Consider the following 26,815-nt stretch of genomic DNA (forward strand, 5'->3'; position numbering starts at 1 on the left):
ACCTCTCTCCAAATTCTCCAACAACTCCAATCCATGAACTAAATTCTCTAAAACCATGAGCAAAGGTTTCAAGAGCTACAAGCCCATAACAAAATGCTTGAAACCCTAATCGTCCAAGTAGCCGAGAAGAATCCCTCAACTCCCATAAATTAACTTCGGAGACAATTCATCCCTAACCCAAACCTCCATCAAGCCAAAGCCATCCATTGAGGTCGGGAACAAGTTATGAGGGTCCTCAGATGCCTAATAGGGAGTTAGAGAAAGAAGAAGAAGTTGAGGTTGTTAAGAAGGAGGATGAAGTTAAGGAAAGTGAGAAAGAAGAAGTTGTGGAAAAAGATGAGCCACAAGTTCAAGTTGGAGATAGAACTCCATTGCCATCACCTCCACCAACCAAGACCTATGTGTCTCCGGTTCCCTATCCTCAAAGGTTGGTAGAGAGAAAATTGAGTGACAAGTACACAATATTCCTCAACGTGATGAAGAGCCTGCAAATCAACATTCCATTTCTTGAGGCTATGTCTAAAATGCCGGCGTATGCTAAGTTATTGAAGGAAATTCTCTCCAACAAACGCAAACTTAAAGATGAGCTTATCACCCTACCCTACCAAGTAAGTGCTCTTGTGCAACGAACCATGCCCAAGAAGCAAAGGGACCCCGGGAGTTTCACCTTACCGGTGAAGATAAGTGATTTAGAGCCTAAGGGTGCACTGGCCGACTTTGGAGCGAGTGTTAATTTGATTCCACTATCTATTGCTAAGCACCTTGAATTTCCTCTTCATTCTATGCGAAAAACGATTCAATTGGCGGACCGCACTGTGAGAGTCCCCTATGGTGAGTTGGAGGATATACCAATTCAAGTTGGGCATGTGTTTGTGCCATGTGATTTTGTGGTAATGGATATGGTAGAAGATTCGGAGACTCCTCTTATTATTGGTAGAGAAGCTCTAAAGACACTGGATGCTGTGATAAACTACAAAAATGATACCATCACGGTTGAAGTTGCCAAAGAGCGGGTTGTATTTGAGTTCTCTAAGTCTAGTGGAGGATAAGATAGAGGATGCCGCAAGTATGGTTCACATAGGGGGTGAGTTGTATGCTTCGCTTACCGATGCCCCTAGCTTGGACATGGAAGAGGTGGAAGAATTCTCCATGCTTTTTGACACTACCATTGAGGAGACACAAGATGAAGCATATGAGATTCCAGCTACATCCAATGACAAAGAGGAGTGTTCTAAGCCTCCTCCAAAGGTAGAGTTCAAACCCCTTCCATACTGTCTTAAATATGTTTTTCTTGATGATGCATATACTTATCCCGTTACTGTCAATTCGAGTCTTGATGACATCTCTATATCAAAATTGATTGAGATACTACAAAAATATAAAGATGTCATTGGGTATTCGATTGATGACCTTAAGGGGATAAGCTCTTCTCTTGCTATGCATCGTATCCATCTTATCGATAGTAATGCCTCCTCCATAGAGCATCAGAGAAGGCTCAATCCTAACCTCAAAGAGGTTGTAAAAAAGGAGATCATGAAACTACGTGACGTGGGAATCATCTACGCTATCTCAGATAGCAAGTGGGTGAGCCCGATTCACATGGTTCCAAAAAAGGAGGCATGACTATAGTTGAGAATGAGAAAGGAAAAATAATCTCCACTAGAATTGTCGCTGGGTGGAGAGTCTGTATTGATTACAGGAAGTTGAACAAATCCACCCCTAAGGACCATTTCCCCCGTACCTTCATTGACCAAATTTGGAGAGGCTTGCTCGTCATTCACAATTTTCCTTTCTCGATGGTTATTCCGGATTCTCTCAAATCCCTATTCATGGGGATGACCAAGAGAAAACACCTTTACTTGTCCGTATGGGACATTTGCATATCGGAGGATGCCTTTTGGTTTGTGTAATGCCCCATCCACTTTTCAAAGGTGTATGACATCAATCTTCTCTGACATGCTAGAGTATTCTATTGAGGTGTTCATGGACGATTTTAGTGTGTGTGGTTCGTCTTTTGACACATGTCTGGTTCATCTTGAGTGTGTATTGAAAAAGTGTCAAGAGACGAACCTCGTCTGGAATTAGGAGAAGTGTCACTTTATGGTTGAGGAAGGCATTGTCCTTGGGCTTAAAGTGTCGAAGAAGGGCATTGAAGTGGATCCAGCAAAGGTTTCGGTCATTGAAAAGCTTCCGCCACTGAACTCGGTGACGGGAGTTCGTGCTTTCCTTGGATATGCAGGTTTTTACCAGCGTTTCATCAAGGATTTTTCTCAAATAGGAAAACCATTGACGAATCTACTCCAAAAAGATGTAGATTTTGTGTTTGATGAGTCTTGTATTAAGGCTTTTGAAACTTCGAAAAAGCCCTTATTTCTGCCCCCCATTGTGCAAGCTACGGATTGGAGTATGCCTTTTGAACTAATGTGCGATGCTAGTGACTTTGCAGTGGGTTTTGTTCTTGGGAAACGAAAGGAAGGAAGGTTACATGTGATAGTCTATGCAAGTAGGACCTTGGATGACGCTCAAAGGAATTATGCAACTACGGAGAAGGAGATGTTGGCCGTAGTCTTTGTATTTGACAAATTTCGATCTTACTTGACCTGTAATAACGTTGTTGTGTATATAGACCATTCTGCGGTCCGTTATTTGATGAGTAAGAAAGATGCAAAGCCTCGACTCATTAGGTGGGTGCTGCTTCTTCAAGAGTTCAATTTTGAGATGAAAGAGAAGAAGGCGACAGAAACTGTGGTAGCTGACCATCTTTCTTGCCTCCCTCTTGATGAGAATCTATTGGATCTTGATGAGATCCCTATTGCAGAAGATTTGAGAGAAGAAGCGCTATTCACCATTCTGAACAATGAAATTCCATGGTTCGCGGACTATGCGAATTATTTGGCTTGTGGGATTGAACCTTATGATTTTAATTCCCAACAAAGAAAATGGTTTTTCAAAGAAGTTTCGAGGTTCTATTGGGATGATCCGCTCTTATTTAAGAAGTGCGCCGATGGAGTGTTTAGGAGGTGTGTTCCCAATCATGAGATGACCTCGGTGTTGAACCATTGCCATACCTTGGCATGTGGAGGGCACGGTGGAGCAAGAAAAACTGTTGCTAAGGTGCTTCAATGTGGTATTTTTTGGCCCTCATTACAAAAGGATGCTCGGGAGTTTAATTTGAGTTGCGATAGATGTCAAAGGAGTGGTAGCATCACAAAAAGACATGAGATGCCTCAACAAAACATCATCGAGGTTGAACCATTTGCTGTTTGGGGAGTCGACTTCATGGGTCTATTTGTTCCTTCTTTGGGAAATATGTACATTCTTGTTGCGGTTGACTACATAACTAAATGGGCTAAAGCCATTGCCTCCCCCACCAATGACCACAAAGTTGTGACCAAGCTCTTGAAGAAAATCATCTTCCCTCGGTTTGGAGTGCTTTGAGTATTGATAAATGATGGCGGTTCACACTTCGCCAAAAAGCAACTAGAAGCACTTTTGAAGAAGTACTTCGTAAATCACAAAGTCGGTATTCCTTATCACCCCCAAACCCAATGCCAAGTTGAAGTCTCAAATCGAAGTAAAGAACGTCCTTGAGAGAGTGGTCAATAAGACAAGAAAGGATTGGTCTTTGAAGCTATATGATGCTCTTTGGGCTCTTTTCACGACTTTCACGACACCTATAGACACCACTCCTTATCGTCGTGTGTATGGAAAAGCATGCCATTTGATGGTTGAACTAGAGCACAAAGCTTGGTGTGCAATTAAAGAGCTCAACATGGATCTTCACTTAGCAGGAGATGCTCAAAAGGAAAGGTTATTAGTTGAGCTTGAGAAACTCCGATTTGACGCATATGAGAGCTCGAGATTATACAAGGAGCAAACGAAGAAATGGCATGATCATCGGATTCAAAAAAGAGAATTCCGGGTTGGGGAAAAAGTCTTGTTGTTTAACTCAAGACTAAAACTCTTCCCTGTAAAGTTAAAGTCCAAGTGGTTGGGACCTTTCTGATCGATGTCGAAGACTACCCCTTATGAAGCTTATGAGATTTTGGGGGAGAACGATCCATTTTGGGTGAACGGTCAAAGATTGAAGCTTTATCATGATAATCACGCCATTGGTACCATTGGTTGTTTGATCCTTCACTCACCCGAGCGCATCTCGTAAAGAACATAACCTTCTTAGTCCAGCTAATGACTTAAAACAAGCGCTACACGGGAGGCAACCCGTTCCTTTTCTTCCCTTTCTTTTATTTTATTTTTCTTTTGGTTGTTAGTTTGATTTTTGCTTTATCAGCTAGCCATGAGAGCTACATTATGAGTTATGATTCTTATGAAAAGTTGAGTTAAAAGGAGTGAGTTGGTAGAAAAAAAAGGGGTTGAGAAAAAAAAAAAAAAGACGAGCTTGGTACGCCCGCACCAAATTGGAAAAAGAAAAGTTGAGGAAAACAGAAGCCTTTGGTGCTCCCGCACCACTCAAAGGTGGCCCCGCACAAGTTTCAAAACAATTTCTAGAAACCGCACCGGTTTCAAAAACATTTTTGAAAAAACAAGTGAGCACCAGTACCTCGACCAGGTGTGCCCGCACCAAACTTTCCCAGTAATTTTACTCTGGCAGAAAAGTTTGGTGCGCCCGCACCAAACTTTCGTTTTTTCGTTTTTTTTCGATTTCAACCACACTCTCTCACTCACTCACTTTCTCTCTCTTCAAGCTCTCTAGATCCGGCCACCACACAAGTTTTTCGGTGACCGCCGACCGACTTTCTCACCGGAATTTTCATCACCTTCATCTCTACAACACTCAAGAGCACAAAATTTGGGGATTTAGCAAGGTTTGGACTTCTAGGGTTTCAAATTTGGGAATTTTCATCTCCATGTTGGTAAATCTTCTTCTAATCCTTGTTTTACATCTATAATCTTGTTATTTGGACTTCTAGTGTGTTTTCTTTTTGATTGCATGCTTGTTTTTCCTCTTAACTTTTGATTATTCATGAAATTTGCCCAATTTTGTGCTTGATATTGTGATGAACTAGTGAGATTTCATGTTCTTTGTGATAATTTCATAATCTTTTGAATATTTTTAAAGTACATTGCATGATTTGCTAAGTGTTGTTGAGAAGTTTTTCATAACTTGTGGTTGGTTTGTTGAATTTATGTTGTGAGGCACCTTGTGAGTGGTTGAAAATCTTATAGTAGCCCTAGTTCTTGCTTGTTAGCAACTTTGTTGCTATTGATTGTGGGATTGTTAGTTGATAGATTTTAGGATTAGTTTTTTTTTCTTTTTTTTTTCTTTTGTGTGTGTCTCTTTGTGTGGGGAGTTAGTTTTGTTTTGTGCTATTGAACCGGACCATCACTTATTCTCCCCCGTTTGAAAAACAAAACCTTTTTTTTTACCACCATAGGAAGGAACAGTGGCGAGGGATCATCCTCTCGGTCTAAGAGAGCTAAGACAGGGTCCTCCTCACAAGGACCCTCTTCTAGATCTAATCCCCCACCCATCTATCCTGTGAAATTCCCCAATGCGGCTCACCTTCAAATCTTCACACGACTTACCGAGCGCCCACTTCGTCCCACGCACGAAATTCTACGACTACATTAATTACCTGCGTTCACCTTAACATCGACTCGATGATAAGGGAGATGGCAGGTAATCTAGGGCTGTCGAACTTTCTCACCGTCTATGAGCCCACTTATGATCAGCTTACTCTTGAGTTCTTGAGTACGTTGAACATAATTAAGAGGGGAGCTGGACACAGGTGTTCTGACTATCCAATGTCATCATTTCAATCAAGTTAGAACACTCTCATTTGACAAATTTTGTGAAGCCTTTGGGATGGATTCCAGTGCCTCTTGTGATGCCCCTTTAGGCACCGTTTGGCAGGGGTACAACGAACAAGAATGGTGGGCCAAGATTACCAATGAGACCACTCCGTTTCGGACGAACTCGTCCAATGCATCAGAGATTATCCATACCGCTATCCATTACTTCCATAGGATGTTTGATTATACCATCTTTCCCAAGCAGCAAGTCGGGCAATTGAGAAAGGAAGAGCTCATGGTTCTTTGGTTGGCCACTAACGGGGCCCACCTTGGAGCCTGAATTAATTTTGCCAATCTCTTCCTTAATCGATTGCAAGAGATTCGGGGGGGTAACTACGGTATCCGGGGAGATCGTTTGTGGTGGAATGATCACCCGGATAACGTCTTACCTCAGGTTGGACGAGGACCTGGCTCGGTTGGAAGCTAGCGTGTCTTCTGTTGGTCAGTCCAACCTATTGGATGGTGCATTCCTGCATCAGATGAAATTTCTGCGTCATTACATGACACCAAACTGCATTTGGCTTGTTGGGAGAGGGGGGGGCCATATTCTTACATGAACAACGAGTTGGCGGGTTTCCCCTTCCCATATCACCCCTCAGGACATCCCTGCTAGGACCTTCATTCAGTCCACCCCTGTGGAGGGCATACCACGGGCTCCGAGAGTTTTGAGGTCCGACAACCGCATTCCTGAGACTGAGGTGGCCGAACCTTCCTCCTCCCAGTCTTTCGATATGGGATCTTTCATCGCGGCCATCGCCCAAATGCAGGCCAATCACCGTGCGGTTACTACTACCCTTGCCGGTATCCGCACCGACCTTAACTATGTGTCTAGGGTGGCTTGGTGAACTCACCTCGCCAATGTCCATTCCGGACACGAGCCCCCTTTCCTCAACCATCCCCACTACCCTCCTACCTTCGACCCTCATGAAGGGCGATTCGAGGAGCCTTTTTTCCGCCCCTACCCCCACTACCCGTCTTACTTCCCTGACGAGTACTCCGGTGGGTATTTCCTTCCTAACCCCCCTATCGATGGGGGTGATGGTGGGTATTAGGTGCTATTCATGAACCCCCCCCCTCCCTCTCCCTCCTTTTGCAACTTCGAGCGCGAAGTTTCGCTTGAGCTTGGGGGCCTTGCATGTATGCTTATGTCTTTGGGAGTTTGGGGTCATCGGTGGCTAGTGATATAGGGGTTCTATTAGTTTTCGGTGTAATTCGGTGATTGGTCATATCATGTTGGTCTTGTTTCCACCAACCCCTGTTTCTTCTCTTTCACTTGTACAACGTGTGTTTGATAGTTTGTTTTGGTAGTTTTGCCTTGCTTTGCTTTGCATAAAAAAATTTCAAAAAAAAAAAAAAACATTTTTCTCTTTTATTCTTTTCCTTTTCTTTTTTTTTTATTTTTCTGCATTTAGGATAGCTTGATTGCATGCATGATTTGTGGCTAAAAGTGTTCATAACTTGATTGGAAGACCTTCCCTACATTAGACTTGATGGTTTTGGAAGCCCTGATGTGACTTTAAGTGACTCTTGAGAACGATAACTTTTGGTAAAGTCTTTTTGAAATTAGGCGAGTTGGTTGATTGGATTGCCTTGCCCCTTGTGCGACGAATCCCGAAGGAGGGCCAAGAACCTCGTAACTTCACAACCCTCACCATTGATCGCCTAACTTGTGACTTGCATTTTAGCTCCCCAAGATTGCATAAGACCGAGCCTTTAGAAGAATGATTAAGGGCATATCTTTTTGCTAGAAATAGGAGCTCCAAAGCCAAAAGCTTTTATACCGGCATAATTATCCGCTTCTCAACCCATTTGAGCCTTTCTATCCTATTTTTGCTTAACCCTCATAATAAGTCATGGCCAAACTTTCCCCGAAGTGGAGTGCATGTCTAGTTTGTATTGAGTTGAGTTATTTTGATGTTGAGTCTTGGTTGAAAGTGAATTAATAGGCAAGTATGATTGCAAAAGCTAAAGAAAACTGCGAGAGGAAAGGCAAAAGAAATAAAAGAAAGAAAGAAAGCTCTTAGTGTTTCATTTGGAATTATATTGAAAGAAAAGAAAGAAAAAGCAATTTGATGAGAAAAATGAAAAACATTCAAAAAGTGAAAGAGTTCAAAAGGTGAAAAAGTCAAAGTGAAAATCATGGTTATGTGTGAGACTTTAAATTGAGATTGGTGTTAGGACTAGCTTGGGGGAGTTTTTACCCCTAGTTTGTACTCCGCTTACCCTTTTTACACCACATTCCTAAATTATCATCCACACCTTTAACCTAGCCCCGTTACAACCTTAACAAAGTCCCTTTTGACTTCTAGATTGGACTTGGTCGATTTAGTAGTGGAGGGCAAGATTTTGTGTAAGTCATGATGTGGTAGAGGTGAGCTATTATGGTTGAGCATCTGTAGGGAGGAGTCAAACTCGGGACTTGGAAGTGGAGGAAAGTGATAAATCACTCTTGGAAAGCCTTTTTTCAAAAAGACTCGGTTGATCAGTGGATTGAGTCCTTAGAGTCACTCTTGTGCTTCCTTATCATCTTCCCTCTTGTGTTTGGTTGGTCTCCTAAATCTTGTTATAAACTCATTTATCTAGCATGTCATGTTTGTAACTTTGCATTTAGAGCATGTAGGTTAGTTTGTTGCATGATTTTTTTTTCCTTTTTCTCCCTTTCACCTCTTCTTTTCCTTCCTTCTCACTCTTGGTTTACTTGAGGACAAGCAAAATGCTAAGCTTGGGGGAGTTTGATAAGTGCGTTTCTAACGCACTTTATGACCTCCTTTTGGTTTAGTTTGATAAGTGACATTTTGCTAGATTTTCGATCTATTTTGATCGAATTTCTAGTACATATGCTTTCCCCAATGTTTCTCGTGTTTTCATTGCAGGTATGACCCTTTTCGGGGCCGAGTATTGCGATATATGGCCTAAGGAATGAAGTACATAAACTAAGGGAACTTGGAGGCGTGCCCGCATGGAGCTGGAGACGCCCGCACACAATTGTGCGCCCGCACCAAACATAAGGTGCTCCTGCACCAGACATAAGGTGCGCCCGCACTACATTGCTGAACCCGCACCATCACAACGTACGCCCGCACCATTTGACGAGAAATCCCAATTTTGAGGTAGAAGTGTCAGGTGCGCACACACCTGCTTGTGGTGCACCCGCACCTCCTTTTCGTATTCCCGCACGTCATTTTGGTGCGCCGGCACGCTTCGTTTCTGGAAAGAAAATTTGAGCTTTATTAAAAAACGATAGTTTTGTTTTTAGTTTTTTAACTTATGCTTTATTCTAGAGTTTAGAGAGTTATTACTAGGGTTTATACTAGAGAGATAAACACTTTAGTTTTATCAAGATTTGATATTAATTAATCATAGTTTGTAATGCAACTATAAATTATTAATAAAAGATCTCTACTGTCGGGGTAAAACCCTTAAACCCTTACTGACGTACGAGGAGGTGGTTAGGCTATTGTGCGCTGGTACCGTTTATGGGTCGGAAAAAGAAATCCTTCGGGAAGGCGAGTAGCTCATTGGCTCCAAGAGACTCTAGTAATGATATGCAAGGGGAAAAAACACAAAATTTGGGCGTGAGTGAGGGGGAATCTAATGGAACAGTAACTCGAGAACTGGAAGCTGCTGAAACTCCGGTGGAGATAGCACCGATTACTTGAGGAGCAGAGGGAGATCAACTGAACCACCAGGAAGCTGTTAAATAGAATTGGAAGGGCTTTACAACCTCCAATCGCATCTCTGAGAAAGGTATGGGTCTGAAATATGTGGCTCCATCTATTATCAATGGTAGTCTAGCAGCAAAACTTGATAAGATCGAGGTGGAAAAAATGAGTTAATGTTGGCAGAATGGTATTGTTGTCTATGTGGTAAGGCAAAACCCTACGTTAATAGTAATTAATTAGTATGTCAATGTTAACTGCAATCTAATGGAGGAACCGACTATATTTAAGCATGAGGAAGGCTTCTTCCTAATCAAATTAAAATCCAGGGAGGAGAGGGACAACATTTTATATGCGGCTCCTCATTTGTTCTTGGAAAACCAATGATTGTTAAACCTTGGGAGATTGATGTAGAGGACCCTTATGGTGCTGTATTTAAGCAGAAGGTGGCTTTTGACTGGCTCCCTCCTTTTTGCAGGAAATGACAAATGGTGGGGCATAACTGTAGAGCCAAAGGGCTGGTTAAAGCTCCTGGCAAGGTTGTGCATAAATGGGTTGTTAAGAAAACCACTCAACAGGAACAAGCATCAAATGAAAACCCATCCAAATGCTGGGCCCAGTATTCCTGTTATAATTGATGAAGGGATTGTAACTTTAGTTAATGAAACGATTACTTCTATTTCTATTCCTAGCATTGTTCAAGAAAAGGATCCAGAAGAGGGGATGTGGAAAATGGTTACTAGAAAGAACAAAGACAAAGGCAAGAGTGTTATGCAAAGTGGGATTCAGCTTCAATTTGGCTCAGGGACGCCTGGGGGTGCTAGGGGACCTAATCCCTATGTATTTTAATGAATGTAGCCACCTGGCATGTTAGGGGAATGAATGATCCCCTAAAAGTGAAGGAAATGCTTTAAGCATTTCCTTCACTCTAACAAGGTAACTGTTTGTGCATTACTGGAAACTAGAGTCAGAAGTCATAACTGCCTCAAAATTCAGAAAAATTTTGGCAATGATTGGATGTGGGTGTGTAATTATGAGCACTCTAACAAGGGGAGAATCTGGTTAGGGGTGGTTAATTGGTGAAGCTAAAGTCATTATTCAGGCTGTCTCTGAACAAGTGATTATGGTTGAGGTGCAAAATGGGTCAGGAGCTTTTATGTTTTATATGGTTGTTGTTTATGGTTTACACTCTGTTACTGCTAGGAAAAGTCTTTGGACTGAAATGACAAGATTTGTAGCTGGTATTTCTCAACCTTGTATCATGATGGGGGATTTCAATGTTGTATGTAATGTTGTTGATAGAATGAATGGTGTGGATGCTGCTGAAGTTGAAACTATAGATTTCAGCACCTTGATGATGGATAATCCGCTAATGGAAGCTCCTTCTTGTGGGCAATTCTATTCATGGAACAAGGAGTGGGGCTGGATAAGGTTTATAGAAGAATTGACAAAGCCATTGTCAATTGTGAATGGATTAATCACTATTCTAGAGTTGTGATTAAGTACCTTGAAGCTGGTGTATCTGATCACACACCCCTTCTGTTTGACACTGGAGATTGTCAATGCCAATTGAGGTAAGCCTTTTCGTTTCATGAATTTTCTTGCTGATCAGAAAGATTTTATTGAAATGGTGCAGGAAGCCTGGCATTCTACTTCTAGTGCTTATAAAATGAAGAGTGTATGGGACAAGTTGAAAGTTGTCAAGGCAGCTTTGAAAAGCTTTTACTCTAAAAGCTTTTCTAAGGCTCACTTCAAAGTGGAGGAGCTACGAAAGAAACTTGCGGCTATGTAAGCATTGCCTGAGATGGAATTTTATACTAAAACACATCAAGAGGAAAAATTAATCCTAGACCGGTTGAGAAAATGGTCTAGGATTGAAGGGAGCATCTTACAACAGAAAGTCAGCATCAACTGGATTACTTTGGGGGACTCCAATTCAAAATTCTTCTTTACTGCAGTGAAGGTGAGAAATACAAGGAATAAGATAACAATGATTCATAGTACCCAAGGTGACCTCTTGACTGAAACTACAGCTATTCAAAATGAAATTACAAGTTTTTACAGAAAGCTTCTTGGGTCAAGCACATATCAGCTGGAGGTTATTGATCTAAGGGTTGTGAGAGAGGGTCCTAGGTTGAAGTATGAATTCTGCTGCCTACTAATGCAAGTTGTGACCACCACAGTTGACCTAGCTCTTGCTTCCATTAATGACTCAAAAGCTCCTGAATTGGATGTCTTCAATGCAGTTTTCTTCAAGAAAACTTGGCATATCATTAAACATGACATTTATGTTGTTGTTCTAGAGTTCTTTGACAAGGTGTATATTCATAAAGCAGTCAATTGTACTACTATTACACTGATTCTTAAAATGGAAAATGCCTTGTATGCAAAAGATTACAGACCTATTGCAGCTGCTCTATTATGTATCAGCTGATTTCTAAGATCCTAACTCACAGACTACAAAAGGTGATTACAACCGTTATAGTTGCTCTCAAACAGGTTTTATCCTAGGAAGGCAGAATGTGGATAATATTCTACTACCAACTAAGCTAATAAGAGGGTATAATAGGAGCCATGTGTCTCCTAGGTGTGTAATCAAGGTTGATATCAAGAAAGCCTATGATTCAGTGGAATGGGTGTTTTTGGAGAGTATGCTTAAGGATCTTAGGTTCCCTGAAAGGTTTACTCAATGGATAATGGCTTATGTCAAGTCTGTACCCTGCTCTATATTATTGAATGAGCTACCTTCCAATCCTGTTAGTGCTAAGAAAGTCTTAAGACAAGGGGATCCATTGTCCCCTTTTTTATTTGCTTTAAGTATGGAGTACTTAAGTAGATGCGTGGGAGATATCACGAAAAACCCAGACTTTAACTATCATCTCAAATGTGAAAGGCTTAACCTGACTCATCTTATGTTTGCTGATGATCTGCTCATGTTTGCTAGAGTAGATCATAACTCAATTGTAACAGCCCGATTCCCGAGCTGCTAGCTGATCACACTTAAGATTCACAAATCACAATCAATGCTTAATAAGCCTCAAATTAATTATTTACTCGCAGCGGAACATAACCTTACAAATCGATCCTGGACATGTGGGTTATGGGCCCACAAACAAATCCTTACAAAAACACAAATATGTCGACTAGATTCCCAAATATTATATACAACAAAATATAAATAACTATTCTCAAATAAACTATCTAGATACAAACTCAATCCATAATCTTGCTTCACTTCCATTCTCGAGCTCTTGATACCAAACCTGTAAATTCAGAGAAGAAATACAAAACAAACAAAATTCCAAAATGAGTGGAAAACTCGCAACCTTTACTTCGGCCTGTTATAAACATTTTGTTTCTCAAATCATTTTCATCTCGTTACACCGCTGGCATAGTTCACTCTCTTAAACAAATCAGTGGCAAGTACAGGCTTTGGACAAAGGACAGAAGTTACCTCCAAGCTTCGCTATGGAGTCCAGCAATACACTACCCCCAAAGTTCACAATGGAGCGTAGCCAACCGTATTAGGTCAAAAGAGTAACCATCCTCCACCCATACCTTGCCCACTTACTATTTTCAGTTCATAAACTAAGCCAGCAAAATAGTTTCATATTCATATTCATCGAATAACGTTTCCAGAATCAACACATTCATAACTATGGCCATCGTACGAACTTAAGTATCAAAAACAGAATAGAGATACATACACACATGGGCATAAGTAAATGATTTTACTGAACATAAAAGTTACCTGAAATGTAATCCAATTCCACCAACATAATTTCCTTCATGATCCCGAATGATACTTCACTCCAAAATTATCCTCCAAGAATCACCTCACAATTATGACGATAATCAATAATCAATCTTAACTAATCTAATTAACTACAAAGTGAAACCATAACTAATTCCCAATTTACAAATTATCAACCTTTAACATTCTAACTCTATAATCCTTAATTCATAATGAGAATTCTAATTATAAAACCAAACTAACTAACCTTAACTCACAACTTTCACCTAAATCAAGAACAACAACAACAAACCAATAATTGTGGCACATCACCACCACCACAACAATCCCAACACCAACAATAATATAACAACAACAACAACAATACAACAACAACAACAACGTAATAACAACAGCACAACCAACAGAAACCACCACAACTCCTCTCAAGTAGACTATACTACATAATTAAACTCCTAATCATCATCTAATTTATAAAATAATTAGAAACAAAAGTAAACCAATTAAACATTTGCTAACACCAACTAGTAATCAAATATAGAAACAAGAGGTAGGAATTTTATACCTCTGCCATCCAAGAAGCAGCGAAAAACAGAGGAAGCAGAGAACATAGAGAACAGAGAATAGAGGGATCTCGAAGCTCTAGCGAGGCTGATTGAGCACCGACAAATTAGTGATGCACTACCGTAAGTAAACGACAAGAACAAGACCCGCAACACAAGCAGAGGACAACAAGATTTTCGAGAGAGGAGAGAGAAACACATGCCTCGATGGCTCGCGAGCAGCAACGAACAACAGCAGCGGTGTGATGGCTTGCGAGCAGCACCACACGCATAGCTCCGACGAGCAACAAGAACACCGGCGAGGCAACCGGATTTTGACGAGACATAAAGCAGGGGAAGAGAGAAAGGATTGAGGATTTGGGGGTTTTATATTTCTCACGGGAAGAGAGAGAGGAAAGAAAGGGTTTGGTTGGGGTTTTATTTCATTAAACCGACCGACAAATGAAGGGGATATTTGGGGTTTATTCAACCGACCAAGGAAAATGGGGAGGTAAATTAATTTTGGTATTTTGCACAATAACCAACAAGGGGTTTAGGGTTTTGGTTTCTATTTTGGGAAAATACAACTTAACTAGTTGCACATAGAACTCAAATAATTGTTATATTAATAACTATAACCTCATAAAATTAAACAAATAAATATATTACAAACACGACAAATAGAAATCATATTCCACAACTCAAATAAAATATGAATTTTCGAAACATAATTAACTTAATAAATATATTTAGCTTTTAAATAAAGGCTCTTAAAAACAGGGCTATTACATTAATAGGGAAGAGTATGGCTACCTTCCATAAATTTTCAAGGGCTTCAGGGCTTGAAGCTAGCAATGAGAAAAGTTGCATCTACTTCTCAGGGGTTAGCCAGGATGAAGCTACACAACTTGCAGCATATATTCATATGCCTATAGGTATGCTCCCTTTCAAGTATCTTGGGGTGCCTTTGGCTGCAAAAAATCTCCCTTTCTCCCAGTGTACACCACTGATAAATAGAATTACAGTTAAGGTCCAAGGGTGGATGGTGCATCTCTTGTCTTATGCTGGTAGGCTGCTATTGGTAAAAATTATACTTGGTAGCATGCAGAATTATTGGGGGCAAATTTTTCCTCTCCCTAAGAAGCTGATTAAAGTTGTTGAAGCAATTTGTAGGAAGTTCTTGTGACTGGTGGTTTATACCAATCAAAAAAGCCTTAGTGGCTTGGTCCTTCATTCAGCAACCAAAAGCTGCATGGGGTTAAATGTGATTAATATGGCATGTTGTGGAACAAAGGTGCCATATTGAAACAACTTTAGGCTTTATCTTTTAAGCAAGATAAGCTTTGGGTTCGTTAGGTTCATGCCTACTATATTAAAAGAGGTAACATTGATGTAGTTACTGTTAGCAGTAACACCTCTTGTAAGTCAGCGCAAGAACAAAAAGGCAATCTGAAAAGTGAAATAAAATGATTAACTCAACTTTCATAAAAAATGTTTTCTTTTCATACAAAAATGTGAATGAATATTCATGAATTCCTTAAGTTTATCTTAAAATGACTCATTTTATCATGTAAATAAAAATCAATAAAAATTGTCATAAAAAAACAAAATCAAAGAGGTTAATCAATATTTAATTTTCCCAAGTATATAAACAAACATGAATTCCAAAGCCCATTCAATGAGGTGAAGATCAAGGAGCATCATGGTGAAGATCAAGGAGCATCATGGTGAAGATCAAGATTGAACATTTGTATAGATCATAGTTTTTGTACATATTGTTGTAATAATAGTTTCTTTGTAAATAGTTATTGCATCACTCAATTAATAAAAAAAACATGGAGATGTTTATGCATAATTTTCATAAATAATTCCACAACTCTTTTTAATAAAATGAGCAACCAATGTTACAAATATTGCATGTTGGGCCAATATATCATAGTACATGAATCAAATGACCCAGTCTCAATTAAGAGGAAAAATTGCAAATCTAACTAAGTTCGATTGTATGATGATCCATATTACATTTTTAAAAATGTGTTCTCCATATTCAAATGGATTAATCATATAATTTGACATAATTAGATTGGTAATAATGATCTCCAAATTGATTTTAGGTTGTTTCACGTGTGTCGCTTTAAATGGCCAAATTTCAATTAGTCAAACACAAATTTCCAAATTCAATCTCAAATTGATCATTTTTCTTCAATGACATAATAATCTTCAATTAAGATTATTAAAAGCCTTCAATTAGGAAGCAAACCTTCTAAGACCACAAAAATCATTAACGTGATCACTATTAAGGTGGTTATTTCAATCCCCGATTAATCGCTAATTATAGCAGTTGACACAAACTTCTTTTAATCACTAATTGGAGTGATTACTTTAAACCCTTATAATCGTCAATTAGGAAGATTATTCTTTTCATTTAATCACTAATTAGAGTGATTATCTTAAACCCTAATAATCATTAATTAGGACGATTATTTTTATCATTTAATCACTAATTAGAGTGATTATTTCAAGCCCTAAGAATCGTTAATTAGGACAAGTATTTTCCTCATTTAATCACTAAATAGGGTGATTATCTTAAAACATGGTTAACCACCAATTAGGGTGATTAGTTTAACCTTTTATTATATTTAATCAATCACTAATTAGAGTGAATATCTTAAACCTCAATAATCATCAATTAGGGTGATTATTTCCTAACCTTCATTGTTAATCGCTAATCAAGGTGATTATCTTTCCTCGAATAATCAATAATTAGGTTTATTACTTATTTTCTTCCTTACTAATCACTAACTAAGGTGGTTATCTTAATCCTTCATATTTAATCACTAATTAAGATGCTTATCTTAATCTCATTTCAATCACTAATTGGAGTGATTACCTCATTTTAAATAGATTTGTTTAATTCTAAAGGAGAGTTATTGATACTTTGTTCCTTCCTTTTAAGACTCACTAATCCAAGTGTTATTACTTCATTCCACAAAGGGGTACATATGAAAAAAGTGCAGTCATTCCCTCAACGACAATGCCAAGTTGACATTTTTCGTAACTTGGTTTGTCAAGGTCAAATTCACTCACTTCACCGACGCCCAAGGGTAAATCTCGTGGGTCTGAATCTCCGGAAATACTGCCACGATCATCAGTTGCATGGTCATGACACAAAGCAATGTCATGCCCTCAGTTACTGCATCAAGCAGATTACCAATATAACTCTCGTTTACAGCAAGGCAACTTAGTTGTCTCATGCCTATCCGATGCCAGAGGGGAGGATCTTCAGTAAACATCCTGGAAGGGACTATCCCATCAATGAGACGTAAATGAAAAAAAAATCTTTTAGTACACCAGCTAGTAACAGAGAACTATGTGCAGCTTGAATCCCCCTCAACACGTACAGTTGTACTGTGAGATCACTCCACCTATATAACACACTGGTTACATAGGTAGATCAATATGAGTGCAACTGCTTTATTTAATAAAACACTTTAGTGTATTTATGACGAACTACGTTGAGTCTGATTCCCCACGAAATGCATATTGATTAAGTGGGGATATGTAGGCGACCTTTGATTTCTACTCGAATGTATTTACAGTCGTATTTCAAATGATGTAATCGCAACTCAAGATGCAATTATCATTATGACAATTTCATGATGTTGTAATGAAACATTAGTGGGGATACATGCCCTAATTTCTAAATCTTTGGTGTTTGTCCAATATTAAAGTAGGGTATGAAAGAATGATATTTGTCATCAACACTAATGAGAGTAAAATCATTCAAAAATAGTTAAGTTTTTTTTTTTTGAAAACAACAAGTTGTAAAGGTGGATCATTCTAAATAAAATACTATCAAATTGATTTAGAAAGTTTTTTCTTCTTACTTTGCAATGCATTATGCAATAGATAGCTTCTTTTTATTTTACTTTTAATTCTTGTCTTCTACCTTTTGGTACAAGAAGAATAAATTTGTCCCTTCTTTACGGATGACCAATTACCATCAGCAAACCAATATCTTTGCCATATCCACAAATAGAGTCAAAGAAGGGTAGGATTTTCCATGCAACCTCTGTCTAAAGGTCTTCAAATAATGATAAGGTTGGGTTATACTCAAGGAACTGATTAGGGCATGACAGTAGGGGGATAAAGCAACTAATGCCCATAATAGAGAAGTAAAATCGTTATGAATTATGATATGATCCGACAAAAACTTCTCATAACATCAATAAGTTCTTTTACCCTTTTTGGTTAATTCATCTTGCAAGGATATATTGAGTTGTATTATGAATTCCCAGGAACTTGGCTTAGTAAGAAGGAACATAAGCTTTCACCAGGATTGGAGATATTCTTCAATGAAGATACAAATTTGGATTTAATCAAAAGTTAGTATGTCAAAAATCAGGAAATGAAAAGGAAAAATAATTGGGTGGATAATGTGGAACATGGAATCCTTAATAGGCTTTCCACTTTTGAGTCTTCTGAAGAAGGGGATTTCAATCCGATCGTTTTGATCATACCTTCTAGCAAAAACATTGAACAAAAAAGACGGGCCTATTGAGTTTAGAATGTTTTTAGAAAACCATCCTCTAAAAGCATCTCACAAAAATAATTTTTTTGCCACTTTTAGATGGTTATCATACTGCTAGCTCATCTTCCAGCCAATCTACCTTGCATACCCAGTTAGAAAATCCTAATACTAAAGAAATTGCATGTGAACCTTTATCTAAGTACATTTGCATACAAGATATTATTTCTAATAATGAATTTAATAATGATGAATCACCTGATACAACTGAAACATATATAAAACCCATGAAGGAGTCCATTGTAATTAATGTTGGGAAAGAAAATGTTTTGAAATAAGTCAAAATAGGTACATCCCTCTCCCTAATTAAACAGTCTGTGTTTGTTGCATTATTAAAAGAGTATGTCGATGTGTTTGCATGATCTTATGATGTTGTACCTCACTATCACATGAACTACTATGGGAACCCTTTTAGCTCTATATCAAGAGGGAATAAAGAAGGAAGTTGCTACATACTTTGTGAGAAAATAATTCTTGGAGTAAGAAACAAGATACACCCCGCTAGAAAGAGCACGTGTCTCTTTAATTATGCAACAAAGAAGCTGAGGCATCATTTCCAAGCTCATACCACTTATCTGATATCGCGGCTTGATTTAATCTGGTATCTGTTTAAGAAACATATTCTAGTGAAAGATTGGCAAGATGGCATACTATGCTTTCTGAGTTTGATATTAAATGTCTCAACCTGAAATCTGGTAAAGGAAGAGCCATATCTAAAGTCCTAGCAGAAGGATTGATGTCTAGAGATGAAAATGATGTTGCATTTCATGACGAGAATTTTTTATTTATCGGCAATCCACAATAATTTATGTATTTTGACAGAGCTTGTAATAGGAGAGGTAATGGAGCAGAATTCTTATTAGTAGATCCTGAAGGAGTCCAAATTTTGTTTGTTGTCAAGCTGGATTTCCCAACAACGAACAATATAGCTGAGTATGAAGCATTCATATATGGAGTAGAAGCCGCTCTAGTAGTTGGGGCAAGATATCTCACTATGTATGGAGACTCTAATCTCATCATATCACAAATAATAGGAATCTCGGGAGTCCGAGATGAGAGACTTCACCTGTACAAAGAGTACCTTCAAGAGCCGATCCCTTATTTTGATGAAATTAATTTCAATTATCTTCCTCGAGAACAAAATACCTTCACTGATGCTTTAGCCAATCTCGCTATTAACTTGACATGGGAGAATGATACAAAGATCCAGTCAATTTTGATTGAAGAAAAGAAAGTTGATTGTGACGGTGGCATAAATTGTTTCTACACTAACTCAACAAGATGATGATGATTTCTGGTGTAAGGATATCAAGACCTTCCTAGAAACTACGCAATATCCAGAGAGAAGTGGCAAGAAGGATCATATAGTCATTAGAAGGTTAGCTGCTTATTTTCTCATATTGAAGGCAGACTATATCACTAAGAGTTTGATAATGGTACTCTATAACTCTGCGTGAATGATAATGAGAAGCAAGCAATCATAAAAGAAGTTCATGGGGGAGAATGTCTGGACCCCGTATGGATGGAAGGATGTTGGCTTGTAAAATTCTGCGAGCATGTTTCTATTATAGTACCCTAGAAAGTGATTGAATCAACTTTGTTGCGGTTTCAAGCAGTGCCCAGATATTTTCTAATCTCAATTGTCACACATGTCATTACATAATATAATTTCTTCTTGGCCATATTCAATTAAGTTGGGCCATTGACATAATTAGACAAATTCATCCAAAGGCTTCAAATGGGCATCAATATCTCCTTGTGGCAATTAATTATTTTTTGAAATAGATTGATGCTGCATCATTTTTAAAACTAGTAGTAAAACAAGTCTCGAAGTTTCTGATCCATGACATTATTTGTCGGATGGAATGCCTTTCGAAATAATCTCAAGTAATGGATCGCAGTTTGAGGGTCATCTCAAAATGACTCTTATAAAGTATGAAATCAAGCATCATCAGTCCTCACCTTACCATTCTCAAACCGATGGAGCAGTGGAAGTAGCCAACAAGACAATCAATACTATTGTTGCAAATGTAACTAAGAAGACTAGAGAATGGCCTGACAAACTACCATATTCCCTTTGGGGATAGAAAATATCAATAAGAACCCCGATAGGTATAACCCCATATTGCTTGGTTCATGGGAAGGCGCCAGTCCTGCCGGTTGAGGTGGAGATACAATCTCTCCGGGTCATAGCAAAAAGTGAAATCTTAGAGGACCAGTGGTACAAAACTCGTCATGCAGATTAACATCGATTACAGGCTTTACATAACATCCAACTCTATCAACAGAGAATTGCTTGTTCATTTAGCAAGAAGGTTCGAGATAAAGATAAGGTGACAGTCTTAAAACAAAATATAGCTCCATTGCATGATCCTCGGGGAAATTCAAGCCTAATTAGTTAGGGCCATTCCTGGTCAAGCATATCGCTATGACTGAAGCAGTAAAGCTAAGGGATTTTGATAGGAATGAATTTATTCATTCCACTAATCTTGATCATTTGAAAAAGTATTATGCTTAGGCGTCTAAGTAGCTGTAAATTTTTTTTATGGCCATATAGTTTATGAATATTGAATTCCACTTGGTTATGATAAAATGGGAGTTTTAGCCCAATCCAAAATAAATAGGCCCATATGGTTGGTACCCATGAGATGTCTGCAAAAAAAAAATAAAAAGAAAAAACGAAAAACGAAAAAAATGAAAATGGAAAAAGGAGAAGGAGAAGGAGAAACAAAAAGAAAATGGAGCATGCTAAGATGTTTAATTTGCTATAGTTTTACATTGACTTCCATTATATGTCATATGATTGATTGATTATGTAATTTGCATGTCATATTTAATGTTAAGCATGAATGTCTTTAGGATTTCTTTCACATTGAATTTCTCACCAACATATATTTTTGTTCATCCCAACTGATGTACTTCATTTCATACATTAAAGAGACACAACGCCTCTGCTTCTACAAGCTTAAAAAATAATAAGAAAAAAAGGACATAAAAATTATTTTGCTCCCCTCAAGTTTTCCTCCTTATCATAGTATGCCCGTCTGAATCATTATCTTCACCAACATCGGCCAAGATCCATTGAAGGTAATCATCATCAATTGTCAAAAAAGGTTGTTCAGGTAGTGCTGATATAATTTTAGCTCCCTACCATATAGTAGGGGCATTCTTTTGATACCACTCATATCAGCATCATAAGTGGTGCACGTCTAAAGATCTTGGAGAGTAGGGATATGATGTTGTCTCACCAATTTGCCTTAGACATCTTCATGATAAAAAAAACGACATGACAGAGCCTTGTTAGTTGTACCCCTCTATGACTAGAGTTGCAAATACAATTGCATCGATACCAAAGTGACTTGTGGCCCATTTTATGTTCCGTTGAAGGAAATTATATTCCCACCCACCATTCTTAAGAAGATGATAGAAGAAGGGATGAAAACCTATTTCTCGAATGTGATTAGTTTTATAATTAAGAAAGATTTTATAGGAGTTTCATAAGACTAAATTTCTTCAATAACCACAAGTGAAGGGCTAATGGACATCCCTTAACAAAGCTTTGAGGGTTTTGCTTTAGTTCATCTATACCAAGAAACATTTCTCCGAAAATAAGTGATCCAAGACGACCGCCACCAGCAATATGAGAGATGAATGAAATGCATCGTGCATGGCACGCATTTAAAGGCCATTTGTGAGGGTACTTCCAAAAAGCATAATAATACAAGCAGTTTCTCTAACAATCTTATAGTTGGCAATGTTAGGGAATTGCCAAGTACCAAATTGAAAAATTAATAATAAATTAAGAAGAAGTACCTTGCCATATTGTAGGTAGTTGTCATGAAAGTTATTGGGAATGCTCAAGATGGTTGATAATTCCCCTCAAGCTCTAGTAGAAGACCTAGGTGTAATGATCGGCCCATTGGATGGTAAGCCTAGTAGCTCTTCGACCTCTTCCACATGACATACTATCTCTCTGTCTCCAAAGCGGAAGACATGATGAGTTTCATCCAAAATTTGGATGAAGCATTCATCTCATAACAGATACAGAGTGATAGCAAAGGCATGAATGCCTTGGTAAAACAGGAAGATGAAGTGGATTGTCTTGATTGACACTCCAAATTCTGATCCTGAAGAGTTGTTGCTTATTTACATTCTTCAATTTATTAGCATCTTTGTAAATAAATTGTCAAGCCATCTTTGTGTGAAAGAAGAAAATGTAGAGAGAATGTTGTAGTGAAGAGTAGAAGTTGGTGCATTTGGAAATGAAGAACCATATCCCTTTTTATAGTTCATGCCATGGACATTAGAGTTCAGTAATATCCATAGGGTAATAAGGGTCATTCCTACTAGTGCTCAATGACTAAGCAAATGTGATGTGACATCTTTTACTGAAACATTGTCAATACCCTATTTTGATAATCAGTTTATTGATGATAAACCAAGTCATTGATACATCCAATTTTCCCGATGATCATCCAAAAAAAAATCAATTTTCCCTATGGAAACTTATGATTATGTATTGATCAATATAAGGCAGAAAAGCATTATGCATGAAAAAATTGCAAAATAGTTTTGAAAAACATATCAGATTTTGTCATATGATGGTCGATCCACCATAATCGGTCTATTTATAAGTCTAGGGTGACATGACATGACAAAGCCTCACTTTGAGTTGACATGACAATGTTTCACTTTAAGGCGACTTAGGTAGTTTTTTTATACGGTTATTTCACCAAATACCCCTGACAAAAAAAATATTCACCAAATACCCCCTTTTTTAAAAAAATTCACCAGATACCCCTGACCTTCAAAAAAATTCACCACATACCCCTGACCTTTAAAAAAATTACCCAAAATGCCCTTTTGGCTAACAGACATTAGTCCTCCATTAACTAATTAACCCTAAAAAACCCTTTTTTAACCTAATTAAACCCCAAGTAAACCCTACTCTCTCTCTCTAACCCAACCCTAGACCCACCAGCCCCACCACCCAACCTTAGCCCCACCCCTCCCCCTCCCCGGTAGCCCCATACATACCCCCCTCCCCGGTAGCCCCCATACAGACCCCCTTCCCCGTCAGCCCCCCTCCCCTCGACTCCCTTGCGCCTCCCTCTCCCCTCCCTCCCTCGCGTCTCCCCCTCCCTCACACTCGTCAGTTCAACACTAGTTCGCGTCAGTTCAACACTAATCCCCCCTCCCTCAATCTCGCTGGCGCCTCCACCTCCCTCACTCACTCGATCTCGTCAGTTCAACACCAGTTCGCCGACAAGTTTCTTCTACTTTTTAGTTTCCCCCGAATTTGATGCGAGCTGTGGGTGGTGCGAGCTCGGGATTCGAAGGGGTGGGGTGGTGGGCTCGTGATTCAAAGGGGGGAGGCGCGGTTGCAGTTGCGGGGGAGGCGCGACTACTGTTGCGGGGGAGGGGGAGGTGCGACTACGGTTACGTGGGAGAGGGTTAGGGGATGGTAGTGTTGGGTTTGTTGGGGTGGTGATGGTGGTAGGGGTGGGGGGTTAGGGAAGATAGAGTTTTAGGGTTAGTTAGGGTTAATTAGGTTGACTTAGGGTTAATTAGGTTGACTTAAGGCTAATTATTAGGCTAACTTAGGGCAAACTTGTAAATAAACAATAATGGAGGACTAACATCCGTCAATAAAAGGGTATCTGGTGAATTTTCTAAAAGGTCAAGGGTATATGGTGAATTTTGAAAATAGTGGGGGTATTTGGTGAGTAATTTTTTTGTCGGTGAAATAACTACTTTTTTTTTTATGCGTCGTAGGAACTCTTGCTTGGGAGTTATGTTTTTTTTTTTATTTGCTTGCAATTTATACTCTTGCTTAGGAGTTCCATTTTTTTTTTTTTTGCTCATGTTTATACTCTTCCTCTGGAGATAGTTTTCTTTTTATGTGCCGTTTATACTCTTGCTTGGGAGTTTTTATTTTGTTTTGTTTGGTATGCAGTTCACACTATTGCTTAGGAGTTAGAATATTTGTAAACTTGGAGTTTACCCTCTTGCTTTAGAGGAACACTTTTGTTTGTATCCACGAGGCTTTGTTTCGATCCTCCTAGATCTTAGACCTAGAATAATTTTCATAATCATGGCGTCGATAGATCCTTCATTGATGCGTCAGATGAGTTTGATTCATTTTCAAGACAAGCAAGTGTAAACTCCGTGTTGTGCACTTTACTTGTCAGTTCTTGAAATGTTTTGGGAGTGATCCCTTGAAAGATGTAGGTCAAATCCCAATGCATCCCCTGGATGCACATCTCGGATGCAGAAGTTTCAGGAAAATGGTCTTCACCTTGCATGCTCAAAACAACAACAATTGATGTAAATGACGGGCACATCCTTCCACTGGTGTGTCTTAGTTAGCTTAGTCATGCTGACAATTCGTCGAGTATTATAGAACCTGTATAAGAACCCTTCCTCCGATTCATACCAACTATCCATTGATTGTAGGGTGTATTTGTGTACTAATCAAAGCCAAGCCCTTAAGAGAACGTACAAATTGTTTGGCAAGGAAATCGTCTGTAGTAACAGCATTGTTGCATGTTTCCACAAAGTGAGAAATGTGATGCTTAAGATTCCTTTCCCATCGAATTGTTGAAACTTTGGGAGCTGGTAGCCAAATGGCATCTGGAGCTTATCAATTCTCTTCGTATAAGGCAATACATGGTGATGACTACCTTGAGAGCTTTCCCAAAGTTGATTCTTCAAACCATGAGCTATCAACAATTCAAGCTGTCGAGCTGATGATGGACGATGAGGGTTGTCACCACTCTCGTCTTCGCTTTCATTACAACCCTGGTTTGATTATGTGTCGCCTGATACTCTACCAAGTTTATCGTTGAAAGCAGCGATTTGCTCGTTTGGGAGTTTGATATGAGCATCATTTTCCTCTCCGTCATTCATTAATTTTTGGAGTAGGATGTTCATTTTAGCAAGTTGTTCCTCAACTATAGTAAGTCAGGTCACCATAACAACAAATATGTTTGACCGTGAATTCTAAGGTTCCTCTAAGCCGAAAGTCTTTAGGGGTGATGAGGCAACAAGATCACCGCTTCTTTCATTGTCGCTCTCCACATAGAGTGAGTCGAAGAGAGGACTGGTGTGACAATTATCTTAGTTGACTTATCAATGAGAGTTGCTACCAGATGTCGAAAGCAATAGATAACGGTTCGTGTTTAGCTAAAGTAGTCCGGCCAAACACAGAATCTTCACGCTCGATATGGAAAGAAGGCACAATGACGATTCAGAAGCATGAGGCTTAAAGAGTTTTCTTTACCTAGGATATTGTTACAGTGCAAAGCTTGGCAGCAACAATAGCAACGAGAATAACTTTGTTCATTCCTCTGATACAAAAACCAAGATAGAGTTATGTCATCCATAATGTCACTCAGTGTTACAGATTTTTTGCGAGATTTCAGTAGAGTTTTCACCAGATTCAGAGACGTTCTTCCTAGAAGCCATTTCTGAGATTTGTTTTTTTATAGTGAAACAGAGATGAGAGGTAAAGAAGGTCCCACCTAGCGTGCCAAAATTTGTATGCACAAATTTCGAGTCAAAATAAATAAAACGGTATATAAAGTAACAAAGAAACTTTATTTCAATGTATTGTATAAAATTTCTGTAGACAGTTTATAGTACAAATAAACTAAGTCCCGTGATTCATTTCCATAGTTGGAGAGTGAAATGTGTTTATGTCGACCTGAATTTGAATGTAAGATGACGTTTGTCAATGTTAACCTGAGTTTGAGTTTGGGATGATATTTTCTAAACATCAACCTGAGTTTGAATTTAAGATGTCGTTTTATCAACGTCAACCTAAGTTTGGGTTCAGGATGACATTCAGTCAACATCAACTTCAGTTTGATAGTTTTGCTTGAATGTATTTGAATGAGGGCTGACAAAAACTTACATCTCAGTCGAAAATGTTTGAGTGTATCTCAGCAGTCGGCACAAATTTGATGTGCTTGTAACTATTTGTAGAGAGAATTTCCAGAGAAATTTATGAGCTTTTGAGAAGAATAATTTTTTGGTTCTCTCAACTAGAGGAGGGAAAATCAATTTATAGAAAATGTAGATCCCTTTCATATACTTGGTATTTATGCGTTTTGACCCGTTTATGACTTGAAAATCCTTTTTTTTTACCTTTTGTCATTTAATCATTTTATTTAGACTAGTGATATAGACGGTCCAAACATTTCAGAACCCAAATTATACTTATATAATTTGGATATCTTATTTGAGTTAGCTTTTCCTATTAATTAAATTGAAAAAATTATATTTATTTTAAATCAATAATAACACATGATGAATATCCAAAAAATATATAATCCCCTGTTTTCTCCCTAACTTGGATTCCTGAATTGATTATCAACTTCCTTAAAAAAAAATTTGATTATCAATCCGCTAGGCGCTATCCCCGTCGGAAAAAAAAAACTATGTGCCCGCTAGTTGT

At 38.6% G+C, this 26,815-nt stretch overlaps 2 protein-coding genes and 1 long non-coding RNA gene across 3 annotated transcripts; 2 read left to right on the forward strand and 1 right to left on the reverse strand.

Moving 5' to 3' along the window:
• Window positions 1-239: 239 nt before the first annotated feature.
• LOC125496573 (uncharacterized) lies at window positions 240-1,049 on the forward strand. Its single transcript, XM_057394004.1, has 2 exons — window positions 240-726; window positions 907-1,049. The coding sequence occupies exons 1-2, from the start codon at window positions 240-242 to the stop codon at window positions 1,047-1,049; spliced, it is 630 nt and encodes a 209-aa protein (XP_057249987.1).
• Window positions 1,050-11,277: 10,228 nt separating this feature from the next.
• LOC104907663 (uncharacterized) lies at window positions 11,278-11,907 on the forward strand. The gene has a single exon (XM_010696623.1). It carries the CDS (start codon window positions 11,278-11,280, stop codon window positions 11,905-11,907), a length of 630 nt encoding a protein of 209 aa, XP_010694925.1.
• Window positions 11,908-12,479: 572 nt separating this feature from the next.
• Window positions 12,480-14,230, reverse strand: LOC130591243 (uncharacterized). Its single transcript, XR_008968986.1, has 2 exons — window positions 13,225-14,230; window positions 12,480-12,736 (listed from the first exon to the last, which is right to left on the reverse strand). It is a non-coding gene; the product is annotated as an uncharacterized LOC130591243 (long non-coding RNA).
• Window positions 14,231-26,815: the final 12,585 nt, after the last annotated feature.

This window comes from Beta vulgaris, chromosome 4 (assembly GCF_026745355.1).
Source record: "Beta vulgaris subsp. vulgaris cultivar EL10 chromosome 4, EL10.2, whole genome shotgun sequence".
NCBI classification, from domain to species: domain Eukaryota; kingdom Viridiplantae; phylum Streptophyta; class Magnoliopsida; order Caryophyllales; family Amaranthaceae; genus Beta; species Beta vulgaris.